This window comes from Cornus florida, unplaced genomic scaffold (assembly GCF_030987335.1).
Source record: "Cornus florida cultivar Cherokee Brave unplaced genomic scaffold, ASM3098733v1 CherokeeBrave_3.0.0_Hap2_Chr05, whole genome shotgun sequence".
Lineage (NCBI taxonomy): Eukaryota > Viridiplantae > Streptophyta > Magnoliopsida > Cornales > Cornaceae > Cornus > Cornus florida.
In genome coordinates, this window is record NW_026775575.1 from 100,445,310 (window position 1) to 100,458,506 (window position 13,197).

The window sequence follows — 13,197 nt, forward strand, 5'->3', positions numbered from 1 at the left end:
TACAATTTATTGCAGAAAAATCAAATGGGATACAAAATTGAAAAAAATATATATATAAAGAAAATTGCACGATTAACAATATCATTGAATTTTCATAAATGTGTATTTTTGGGAATATGAACATGTATGAACCGGGTTGTGTGATACATCTTCATGAAATTTAGTGTTGAGAAGGAATAGAAGGTTCGCACGTGAACAAGACTTATTGAAAAAGCAAATTCCTGAAAGTCCGTGGGCTCTATAGTTGCTGATCCAACACGGACTGCACAATCCAAGGTTGTCCCATTTCCATACATATAATAAACTAATGCCACCACCCCAACGTATCATAAACGGGGACGACCTCCATTTATTTCACACCCAAAGCCGAAGTGTACTGTAGTGTTTACTCACACACACACACACACAATACATACATATACATATACATATACATATGTATATATATACATATACATGTATTATTAGATGTATCGATCAAACATAATGCTAATTCCCGGTCAAACACGGAGACTTCATTCGCTATATATATGGTACATCACAACTAATTTACCCTTGCAAATCCATCAAAATTACAATCCTTGATGAGTATTTAATCTAATTAATAACACCCACAAGTACAATACAAGCTGCTGGTGGTGGGTGCCATTGCCTTTACGAACACTTCAAAACATTATTACATACAGCTCAGCCAGTGAATAAATTCCTGTATTTTGTATCTTTAACCAAGAAACCAACTACAAAATGAACATGCTACATACTTCTATTACAATCAATGAATCTTATAATCATTCCTTCTCTAATCAAATATAAATTCTAACTGTCACCTTTCTACATCTCATCTGTATCTGTCATGCATGTAACAAACAATTCAAATAGGACACATGTTTGGCGCAACGATAAGGTTGCTCTATTATGACCTGGAAGGGTCCGAAACCAAAAGCAACCTCTCCACGAGGAGGTAAAACTGTGTACATCTAACCCTTCCCAAAACCCGCAATAACAGGAGCCTCATGCATTGGGCTATTTTCCCCTACAGTAAACATGCTTATGCAAGGAACACAGTGTAGTGCATGCATTGGCCTACCATTTCTTCACTATTTTCTTGTTATTCTGACTTAATACTCATCTTGGTACCCACCATGCCCTTGTGGTGCAGTGTAACATATAACATGTTCTCTTTACTACTAATGCTTGATTAATTCTTCTAATGAGAATGAATCACAAATTTCTACATCAATATCAGATTCAACCCAAAACAGTTAAAAAGGATGGGCAACAATCTCTACAATTTTACATTGAAGGTAGCTATACCTATTGCTTTGACATATTGTATATGGTGTCTTGATTAATGGAATCTATGGACCAATTGCACCGGGTACTGTCAGCATCCATGGGAGATATATTTAAGTTCCTGTTGTGCTGCTGATAAAGGGTTCTGCGGTGACCTATGCTTATATACGTTATGCCTGCAGCGCCAATTAGTTGATATAAATGGGCCTGCAAAAAGAAGAATGACTATAAGCACCAAAAACTGATGATATTGTATGTTATTTAATCTCAATTATTCAAGTCATTGACATTAGGAAGAGGCGCGCCTACAAGGAGCCAACAATGATCATTACTTGGAAGTGCACATGAACAAACCATCAATGCATAAAGAATTTACAAAAACAAACCATTACTCAAGTCGGTTACATGAATCTTATTTTTCCACTCTGCTATACCTGATGTCTATCCTTCGTCAAACCACATACTATCACATATGTCATTACTAATTCTAATCATATATTTCCTTACTAATTCTAACCGTGTTAATTTCAGTCTTCCAATTCCCCCGGTACTACCCTCAATGTGGTCCATGTCACTTTACCTTGCATTAGTTACATAGTGGTCTTCTTTGTACATGTCCCAATGCTGAAAATTTTAAACTAAAAAAAAAAAAAAAGAAAAGTGTTTTGGATCTAATATCTGAAAATTCTAGCAATAATGTCCAAAATCAATTGTCACTGCCCTATAGTAGGATCAACTGATCCAAAAAAATCCCATGTCCCCTTTGCAATTTATACAAATTTTAGACAATCAAGAATTGTTATCAAACCCAGCCCAGTAACTCCTCGACCAAGGGTCCTTGTCAGGATGCCATACCAGAAAATTTACAAGAAAAAACTGGAAGGCTATGCTGACATGGCTAGTTTGTTCATGATTTATTTGCCTGGACTGGGTCACTATGTGACTTAGGATTATTTTTAAAATTAAGTAATATAAAGCAAAAATCTCAGAATTCAAAATCATTTTCTTTTTCTTCTTTCTTTTCTCAACAAATCTGCACAATATTTGTTACATATAATATATACACACATATCATTGAGAGAGAGATGAATGGAGCTTAGCAATAGATAGACGGGGGCTTAGAGAGAGAGAAATCAGGTTAAAATTGTAACCCAGCACTTAGGAACCCCACCTCCCACCCTGTGTTTCCCCAACCATCAAAACCGCTTATGGATATTATATGGGCGGTGGCAAAATGACCTACAGATTTTAGATCCATAAGTCATTTTTGTTAGAATGGGTCTAAATATTTTGACTGGAAAATGGTCCACTACTTTTATGTGTAACCAAACACCAAAAAATGTAAGTATTTCCCAAAAAGATTTTTCCGTCAAAACAGTGTAAATGAAAAAATATATATGCACAATAGAAGGTGATAGCTAACAACAAATCCCTAGGTATCTATACGTAATGCAGAGCATGTTAAGAATTTATGTTGGAAGCACTTGAACATCCTAAAGAGTCCAAATCAAGAAGCCACTTTAGTGGGTCTGGCCCTAGTCAGCTCATGGGGGAGTTTTCCGCACACTCAATCTGAGTCATATGTAATGTATTTGGTCATTGAGCATCCTATAGCATTAAAATACATATTTGAGTTCATATGGCAATTTGACTGGTAGTGTTCTCTTTGTCTTTATTCATTCATAACAAAAGCTACAAGGGTGATGTAACGGGTGGGCGCTTGCCCATTTACCCAAAAGCTCAAACTGTTGGGTAGTGCTGCATACTCACTCATTTATACCCAATCACTCTCTCATCCGGATCCGATGTGGGACAAATACTCCCTTGTAACATTCTCCAACACCCGAACTTGCAACGCCCTCGTTGCGGTCCGGCCACCTTGCCTACCTGGGCTGGCTTACTCGGACGCCTTCCTAGCCGGACGCTTGACGTGGCACCGAATCAAGGACTGAGTCTAGCTTTGATACCAACTATAACGGATGGGCACTTGCCCATTTACCTAAAAGCTCAAATTGTTGGATAGTGCTACATACCCACCCATTTATACCTCATCACTCCCTTATCCAGATCCAATGTGGGACAAATATCCCCTTGTAACAGGTGACCACTAGCAATTTATATAGATAGTGAATGACATTGAGTGTTGAACAAACAAATCCTAAAGCTACAAGTACTTCAGCACCGAAAGAAAATTCACATAACAATCAAAGGATTCAACGATTAACGGAGATCAAGGCACGTATTGAAGATTGGGTTGTGTGAGAAGCAAGTATGTTGATTGATAGTAGCAGAGTTCAAGGAGAAAATCTAGCGTGAGTTTTGGTCAGAGGCGGCTATGTATTCTAGGGTTAGAATCTGAGACCTAAGTTTGCAAACCTTATATCTTTCTTCTAATAGTGATTTTAGTTTTCCTGGGCCAGGCCTGTGGTTTTTGTCCTTTGGTATTTTTCAAGTAAAATTTTGGTCTTCAAGAGTGGATGTCTTGACTGTTTTTATGTTTTCTATTTTGCACCATGCCAAATTTTACTTGCTTAATTGTTAGTTGATATCAAATTCAATTACAGTAAGTTTAATTTTAAAATTTTGTTAAAATTGGTTAGTTTGAATTCAAGAATCAAGACCTATTCACCCACCGCCCTCAACTTATTCATTGAGACCGTGTTTATGGTTTTTATGTTTTCTATTCTGCACCACGCCTATTTTTACTTGCTTAATTGTTAGTTGATATTTCAAATTCAATTAAAGTTAGTTTAATTTTAATTTTTTGTTAAAAGTGGTTAATTTGAATTCAAGAATGAAGACCTATTCCCCCACTGGCTTCATGTAATTCTAGTTCAGGCCTTTGCCTACTAAATTTTTTTTGGGTTAAGTGCATACTGTAAGTTTTAACTACAAAGCCTAGGATTTCAGTACTGTTCCTCACAACCAGGTGAACTCACATGTAAACCAACCAATAACCCAGTAACCTAGCACCGAGTATATATCAATGTAATTTCTGAGGAACTTTTTAGCTGTTAAAATCTCCATCTTTTTTTTTTGAAATACTAACCGGTTGTACTCAGAGTAGTTAGTCGGGCATGCAAGAAACATATTGTTATCTAATCATGGCCTCTCAAAAAAAATTTAATTTGTTGTCTTCCTTTGAAAATAAATAAATAAATATATATATATATATATATAGACACATATGTGATGTCGTAGCCCGAATTTTGTTTTGGCTTCGACCAGGAAAATGAGCATTGTGTGGGGCCTGTGGGCCCAATGCCAAAAAAAAAATTCTTGTAGCCCGGTATATAAGGGCGTTTATCGTTTGGAGTGGGATAGCGAGAGAACACACAAAATCATAGAAAGAGAGTGAGAGCGACAGCTAGGGTTTGGGGATTGAAACTTGTAATCTCTTGTTTTTCGCATAGTGAAATCTTTTGCCGGATCTTCTTTGTGGACCTAAGCTTAGACTTTCAAACCACGTAAACCTTTGTATTCTTTGTGTGTGGCATGCTTACTTTTCTGCCATAATTCTTGTTTTGTTCTTAGTTCACTACATTTGTCGTAAGAATTTGTCGATACATCGTGCTATATATATGTAAAGATAAGAATTAGTCACAATGAAATGCATAATACTGAATGGACAGTAAAATGGGTCATTTTTGTTAATCAATTGCCATCCATATTAACAAGAAACATGCATAATGGAATCAAGAGGAAGAATGAGAAAAAGATGAGGAACAATGGGTACCTCATTGGCTTCATCTAAAGCACTGGTAGATTCATCCATTAGAACCAAATATGGTTTTGAAAGCAACAGACGTGCAAATGCAAGGCGTTGCTGCTCACCAAGGGAAAGAACACTGGACCACTCACATGTAGTATCCAGACTTTTGATACGAGATAGCACATAGCCAAGGCGAACATCTTCCAAGACTTGGATTAGATCATCTGTTGTGGGCTTCCGAGGCTTTACACTTCCACATTCAGTGTCCAGCCCTCGTAAAAGGAAAGGCAATGAACCTGTGTAATAATTTTAAAGGCAATCTCAATTCTACAAGCATATTTCATGTTAATCAGTCATTAATTTATTGAAATGCTACGAGTCCTTGAGAAGCAAATGAAAAAGGAAATATCCACCTGGAGAGAGAGAGAGAGAGAGAGAGAGAGAGCCATTTTTTCCCTAAATGGATTGGAAAATTGTATAAAAGAATATGGAAAAAAATATGACGAAACAAGAGGTGAGGGTATTCCCACACAATACATGTGGAATGTGTAATACCCCGGACTTTTAATTAGTCTTTAATTTTTGTTTTCTTGATTTAATGGAGATTTTGTTTATATTAATTGGGAGTCTTTAGATATTTATTTGACATTTGGGGTATCATGGATTTATTTCAAGAGTAAAGGGAGTTTTCTTTAAGGCTTTTGTGTAATTGTTTCATTAGTGGTCTTTTGTATTAGAATTTAAGAGAAGTTGGTAGTAGTGGAAGTTAAGTGGCAGCAAGCATGCATAAAGTAGGATATGTGGCAGCCTCAAAATTTACCTTAAGACCACATATTCACATATAGACACATATTCCCCAAGTGCCTTAAACTTATTTCTTCACGTGTAATCCATAGGATACGTATTGCGCTTAACCACTCCACTAGTTATTTCTCTATTTCCATTACATACCAAAGTTGAACAAGGCCAAAGGAAGGGCCTAACCAGATGAAAAGCAAAGGAAATGATCTGGCCAGGTCTAAAGAAAAGGAATAGAGTAAGGTGGTTCGGCCATGGAAGGAGGAATTCAAGGCTGGAAATTTCACTATCAACCGCTCACCATATCATTATCATCATCACAATCAATTTCTTTTCATGTTCATCTAAGGTAGGGATTCTCTAACCCTAGCTCTTTGGGTGGAATTTTCTACAAAAATTATATGTATTTTTCTATGTTATTGTATCTATGACATCCTTGCTTGCCTAGATTAGGATCGTCAAATGATCTACTGGTAGATATGTTTCTTATGTTGTATTCGAAGTAAATTATATGTGATGATGCATTTGATATTAATTCGTGTTCTATTAAATATATGGATTTCCTCATGTGGTCCATTTTGATGTGATTACATAGATATAAATTGTTATCTATCATGTTTGGCATGGGGCTTTTGGGCATCTAATGTTGTACTAAATGTTAGCATGCATATTGGGGAAAACCATCTATATGTATGAGTTTGTGTTGTAGGATCATAATTGAAAATTTGTTTTCTAGGTTTGTGCTACTCCGAATGCTTTGAGATTTTTACACAAGTACCTATATGAGTCTAGTATCTCCATGTAAAATTTGGTGATTTTAAGACAAGCAATTATTTTTATAAAAATACGACAGTGCTGCTGGCCCGTCTTCGTCTTCACTGTTTGTAAGCTGATTTTGAACGATTCATTTGAGCAACTGTTTGACATCATAAAATTATCAAAAAAATTCAGATTTTATGTATTGTGTATAGTTTCTAAAATTAAAAACCCCATAATTTTATCAGCTCTTTTGATTACCCAAAATTGCCGAAGTTCGTTACTATGTCAATTTTCAGCACAAGAAAAATAGGCATTCTTTGTTTTAAAATCTGACTTCTTCGGCAAACATTCAGCTGCTGGGAGTTGTTCCGTCATGTTACCTCATGAGTCTAGTTTCCAAAGAATTTTGGTTTGCCTCATTCCGATGAAAATTGAATTTTACATGAATTGTTTGGTAGCTGCTGCGTAGATTTCATTCTAAGGGAAATTGCCATCCCATTTTCCATTTAGCTTCTTTTGTTTCCATATTGTGCATCATATAATGTATTTATGATTCTTATACTGAAATGTTGTTAATTGATACATCAAATGCATATACATTTCTTTATACAAATTATATGGATTCTTTGGAAGTTCACATTATTATTTTGTGCGTCTATTGAGGCCATTTGTTTGCTATTTCATGTCATGTGCATAAAACCCTCTTCGGGTCTATGGTTAGCGTCTATCCTATTGGGACACTCTTGTCTCACCACTCCCCAGTTTCAGGTACCGAAGATGATCGACGATTGCTAGGTGCGGCTTAAGCCAATGAGCTTGTGTGGCGGATCTATTTGCCTAATTGGAGAATTTTTTTTTTTTTTATCATGTATTTTAGGTGTTGATTTATGTATCATTGAGGTTGTATTGTATGATCCTCGAAGATTTTGATGTAATTGAGATTATTAATGTAATTGTTGTGTTCTGAATTTTCAGGTCGTTACAGAATGTCACCAATCAAAACAAAGAAAACTCAAAATACATCCACTTATGATAACACCTTAACTAAGAACATCCTCTGTAGGAAGAGATGCTCCATCAAATGCCCTCACAAAACAGTTGTAAGGACATTTTTTGGTAGCTTTGCAGAATGTGACAACCAAACTTATGAACAAACCATTTCCTATAAACTGGTTGTAAAGATTTTGGTTGATTCCCATTAATTGAAAAAACAAGTTCAAGGTAATATGGCCTTTCCACATACCCCCTAAGCAAAATAATCATGGCTATAGCTTGGCTTGCGTAACACACGAGACAACAGAATATTTATAAGTAAAGCCAAGCTTTTTATATGGGAGAACCAAAAAAGAAAAGATGACACTTCTGCAAAAGTAGGCACACGGAGGCTGGAAAAGGGGTGGGGTGTCTCGCTCCCATAATTAATCCCACCTCAAAATCTCTCAATCTCACAACATGCCATTCCAATACAATGAGAACTGGAGAAATATGCCCAAAGCAAAAAATGAGTAGAACCACAACACCAAACTTCAACATAGCCTCCCTGTTACCCTGTCTAAAGGGCTCGATTTGCATTTTGAAATCTTTAGCAATATGAAATGTAATTCAGTAAAAAAAAAAAAAAATAGTACAGCATATAAAGGACATAGCCACAAGGAATTTAGGACCTCATACCTGCTGTTTTAGTACTATTTGAAACAGAAATGGCATCTTCAGTCCATGTTGGATAAAGCAATTGTTGACGAAGTGTTCCCAAAACCATATAGGGCCTTTGAGGAAGGAAACTTATGCCTCTGGAATTTTTGTATCTGGGTCTTTCAAAATCCACATCATCTTGTGTAGTATCTAACTCAGAAGGAGCCACATCCGAAGAAAAGGGGTGCAGAGGATCCTCTGCATCTTTAACATAGAATGTGATTTTTCCACTCCCAGTACTCCAAAGACCTGCAAGAGCCCTTAACAACGAAGTTTTGCCACTCCCACTCGCTCCAGTTACCTATTAATACAGTTATATATACAGTGTAAATATCTCACCTTGTACTCACTTACCAGTTTAGCATGTAAACTCAAAGAGAATATGCAAAGCGAATACTAACCAGTAAATGATCCTTTTCATATATCTTCAATGACAAGTTCCTAATAAGTGTAGCGTTACTTGGTGTCTGTAGAGTCAAATTCTCAATATCCAGTAATTTTTGGGCATTGTCCATGGGCATAGATCCATTAGCCTTCAAGTACATTGAACTTTCCACATTGCAGTATGTAAGATGAATCTCTTCTATGGGATCAGAGAGAAATTTAGAACTGCTGTTATCCAAAATATCATCAAATTCACCTGCATATTTGAAAGGTAACAAAACTATAAATTACATGTATCCAAGGCAGAAATAAGGAATGGTCCAATTTCAGCCTTATAAGCACCACGATGTGTGCAAAGGGATATAGTAAAGGAGATCAGAAATAGAATCATTAAGTTAGAAAAACAAACCATCTTTACATGTCATGCAGATTTACCTAACTCAGATCTAGAATAAAACTTTGACGGTTCAAAAATAGGTAACTACTAATCCATGATACACGTGGACTGAGGTTGTGGCATGTATTAAAATCTTGGTTGAAGCTTCCACAATAGCAATTGAACAATGATACATTCATATGAGATTATATCTTAAATTCCTAGCCAGTAAATGACAGTGCACTTAAAGATTCCAACCCACAGATACTATCTTCCTTCTACTCTCATGGAGAGCAGCAAGTACAGCATAAAGGAGTAACAGTATCGAACATGAAAGGTAGTTTCTTTTGTTATGAATATAAAGAAATATTGTTTCACAGTGGCATGACATAAAAATCAAAAGTAGGGCAAGGCAAGGTACCTAGACGGTCAATAACAGCCGAAAAAGCACTGATTGCCTGAAATTGGTACACAACGAGGGAGAAATCTCCAAGAATATGATTAAAAGCAGATACAGACTGATTTATGACCCCAAATTCTATTTTGCCTGAGAAATACATGGGTGCAACGACTGCAGCAGGAAGTATCTGAATCAGATAGCGATAGCCATTGGTGAAGAACTCCAGATTCCTAGAAGATATCAATAATTGCTGTGAAATCAAAGATAAAAGTTAGACAATTACATAGAATAAAAATTAAAAATATGGAATGTAACTTTTGCTAGAAATACAAGTAGAGATATAGAGAAGACTGAGGGTCAAAAGATACCAAAAAGCAGGCAATTCCTTAAGTTAAGCTCATTATTTATAGAGATGGAACGATTGGATATGGTGTTACTCACAAAAATAAAGTATATTGGATTAAATGAAGAAGCACTTTTGGCATATTAAGTGATAAAATTATGCCTTTAAAATTGAAAGATAACTTGGACCAAATATATTTTACAGGGTAAAATATTAGACAGCTAAGAAATTACACATTCATAACACAAGTCTACCAAATGTGGTAAGACAAGAAAGGATAAAAACTAGAAACAAATACATATGCGAGACTATAGCAGCACCCATTGTGGAAATATGAGAGAAAAATGAAAGAAAAAAAAAATGGTTTCGTGACTTTGGTCATAAGCAGCAAAAACTTAAGTGCCCAAGAAGGCTAGACCATATTAAAGGTAATTTATTTATTTATTCAGTAAGTGATATTACAGGTAATGTTAAAAGGAATGGATAGACCAAATTAAGATGGATTGAGGCAGCATGTATTTAACTCAAATTATAACCTTGAATAACACGGAAAGAGGAAATGAGATTTATGTACCCAACCCCACATAGTCGGGACAATGCTTTTAGTGAGTTGGATTGAGGTGAAGACACCAGGGCGGTAGGGTCCACTCCAAAGTGCCCCAACCTTACCCCCAGACGGAAAACCAGTTAACACTTTTGTTCCCATATAATTATGTGTGTGCGTGGAGAGAGAGACTACACTGGTTCTCCTCCATTTAGTGAAATTTCTCTAATTGTTTACAATCCTTGTTGAAAATTTAGCCAGCCATACCACATGAGCCCATACATTTCAAGCCACAATGACATTACCATCAGATCCTAAAAGTGATATATATTATGAGGAAACAAAAGGTGGCATGGCAAAGTCATCATTTCAAAGGTGCTCGCCAGGACGCAATGGAAAACTTAATTTTGGAATAGAAACAACAAAAGATTAAAGGTATCCATACAGTTAAATTTTCAAAAGCACTTTTGAAGCGCTGCAGCAGCAGTTGCATTTCATTTTCCTCGCCACTGTAGAATGCAATTGATTCTGCATTTTCACGAACGCGTACAAGTCCATATCGGAAATCTGCTTCTTTTTTCTCTTGCAGGAAATTTAAGTTTACCAGTCCCTGAAAGAGCGGATGGAACCATTCCGTCATTTGGAGTAAATAGCATCTTTTATTGCAGAAAGCTTCACTGAAGTAGACAACCATGATTGATGAAGTTAGGAAATTTACCTTCCCAAGAAAAACAGAAATAGCTGTTCCACCGATTGAATACACAAGAAGTACAACAAACAGCGGTGGATAGATACCATATAGGATGTTGCTAAATGATATCAAGTCTATCACAGCATTGAAGAATGTCAGAGAGAATGAAAGTGCTGTTCCTGTGAAGGAACTTAGATCATCAACGATCCGCTGATCTGGATTATCAATTATTGATTGAGACTGTATTTTATAAAATGTCTGATTCTTTAGATAGCGGTCAATGTAATAGCTTGTCATCCAACCTCTCCATCTCAATGAAAGAATTTCTCTTGCATAATCTCTTAATACAAAAAACTGCAAAACAACATTATGAATAAGATTGACAGTTCAAAATTATAAATATCAAAACAACAGTAGACACAAAATAATGCAGAAGCGGAACTATCTCTAGCACTAGCAACTAGCAAGAAAAGAAAGCAAATGATATATAGTATATATTTGATGGGTGTATATAGCACTTTTAGAAGAAGTCTACGTCCACAGTGATGACCGGCGAAAGATTTCACTATGTGAAAAATAGGAGATTACAAGTTTCAAACCCAAACCCTCTCTTTTTCTCTCTCTCTCTCCCCTACTGTTATTAGTGTTCTCTCATAACACACTCCAAACCCTATGTACCTTTATATACTGGGCTACAAGAGAGTAGAATTGCAAGAGAAGAACAGGATCCAAAAAAATAATTTCAACTGCATTGCAACCCCAGCGGAAACAAAATTCAACACTTTAAACTAGTGTTTAGCAAGCCTGCATTCAAAAATCTGGCCACAACTTCACCCTTTAAAATAGTGATCACCAGGCCAGCATTATGTGTCGATTACTTAATGATTTTCTCATTAAGGTTTTAAATCTAATTGTTGTTATGTAATTAAATTATACGATCAATTGTCTTCTTCTCTGAGAACGCTTGAACTATCTGAATTATGATTTGAGGATAAAGTTTTGGTGATTTCCAAAAGAAAAGGAGAGTGATACCTAAGAAAATGCAGCAATGTGCTCACCGGAATTCCACCAGCAAAAGCACCAAGGTAGTACAAGAGTTGCTTGGTGAATTGTTCCTGGTCTTTGTCTGGCATAAAAAATTGAAATAATTGTAATGAATTATTATATCATTAAACTTAAAATGAACAGAGAAAATAAAGAATTAGAAAAGAAAGAAGAGGCAGCATAATAAAATCTCACTGGCAAGGGCGTTGTAGAAATCGCGGCCGAGGAAATTGAAACCGACGCTGATGCCGGTGGTTCCTAAAGTGAGGGCAAAAACAGCAGCGAGTTGCAATCTGGCTTGGACTTTGTCATCCGATGACCAATATGGTGCAGCCACTTTCCAGAACCTCCTGGCCAGTGTTGGGAGGTCAGGACCTTTTCTCTGTGCATCATCATCACCACCACCACCCTATTTCACATTCAATCAATTTTGTAGAGAAATTCAATCAATTCATATATGTGTAATATATATGAATAGAACAAAAAGAAACCTGATCATTCTGTGGTTCCGTGGAAGAATCAGCAGCCGCAGATGATGGTGAAGAAGACGAATGAAGTGTGGATGTATTTCTACTACTCCTTCTCTTCCTCAAAGGGTTGCGAATGGAGGAAATGAAGAGTATGCTACTGTTACTGTAATGGGCAAAATGGGATGGGAAGAAGGTTTGGTTAGGTTTGAAGGCCGTAGTAGTGAAGAGCCACAAACGACGATGAGAGTAGGGGTTTGGGTTGGGTTTTGTATTATAGTAATTATTATAATTACTATAAATGGAGAGAGCATTTGGTTGTGTATGTGCTTGTAACTGTATCATGGTCGCTCACTTGGTAGTTGATCAGACAGAATTCAGTTTTTGGTGACTGAAGTTCAGCTGCTTGAGGAGACAATGGAGATAGACCATTACATTCCAATTTTGACTTTCCACATTTTCTTTCTATTTTCACCCAACTTATCCAAACCAAGAGTCTTCGCAATTTGCAGCCCGTATAACGCCACGCCATGCTACTACCTCTATCTAATATTATTTGTACGGAGTATATGTGCTGTTTTTTTTTTTTTTTTAAGTGATTAAGAGATAAAGGATCAATAATGAAATAAGACTTATTAGTGATAAAATAAAATAAAAATATGCTTAATTGGTACGGAAACATATAGCATAGACC

The 13,197-nt window shown here is 36.3% G+C and overlaps 1 protein-coding gene across 3 annotated transcripts; it reads right to left on the reverse strand.

Moving 5' to 3' along the window:
- Positions 1-1,175: 1,175 nt before the first annotated feature.
- On the reverse strand, positions 1,176-12,978 carry LOC132307985 (ABC transporter D family member 2, chloroplastic). 3 transcript variants are annotated; one of them, XM_059805916.1, is made up of 10 exons: positions 12,528-12,976; positions 12,232-12,418; positions 12,051-12,118; positions 11,020-11,346; positions 10,747-10,911; positions 9,436-9,664; positions 8,656-8,894; positions 8,234-8,555; positions 5,030-5,301; positions 1,176-1,500 (listed from the first exon to the last, which is right to left on the reverse strand). In XM_059805916.1, the coding sequence occupies exons 1-10, from the start codon at positions 12,846-12,848 to the stop codon at positions 1,315-1,317; spliced, it is 2,316 nt and encodes a 771-aa protein (XP_059661899.1). In that variant the 5' UTR covers positions 12,849-12,976; the 3' UTR covers positions 1,176-1,314. The 3 variants fall into 3 exon arrangements, with proteins under 3 accessions (XP_059661899.1, XP_059661898.1, XP_059661900.1); XM_059805915.1 differs by having other exon boundaries at positions 12,232-12,445; positions 12,528-12,975; XM_059805917.1 differs by lacking the exon at positions 5,030-5,301 and having other exon boundaries at positions 12,232-12,445; positions 12,528-12,978.
- Between the last annotated feature and the right edge of the window lie 219 nt (positions 12,979-13,197).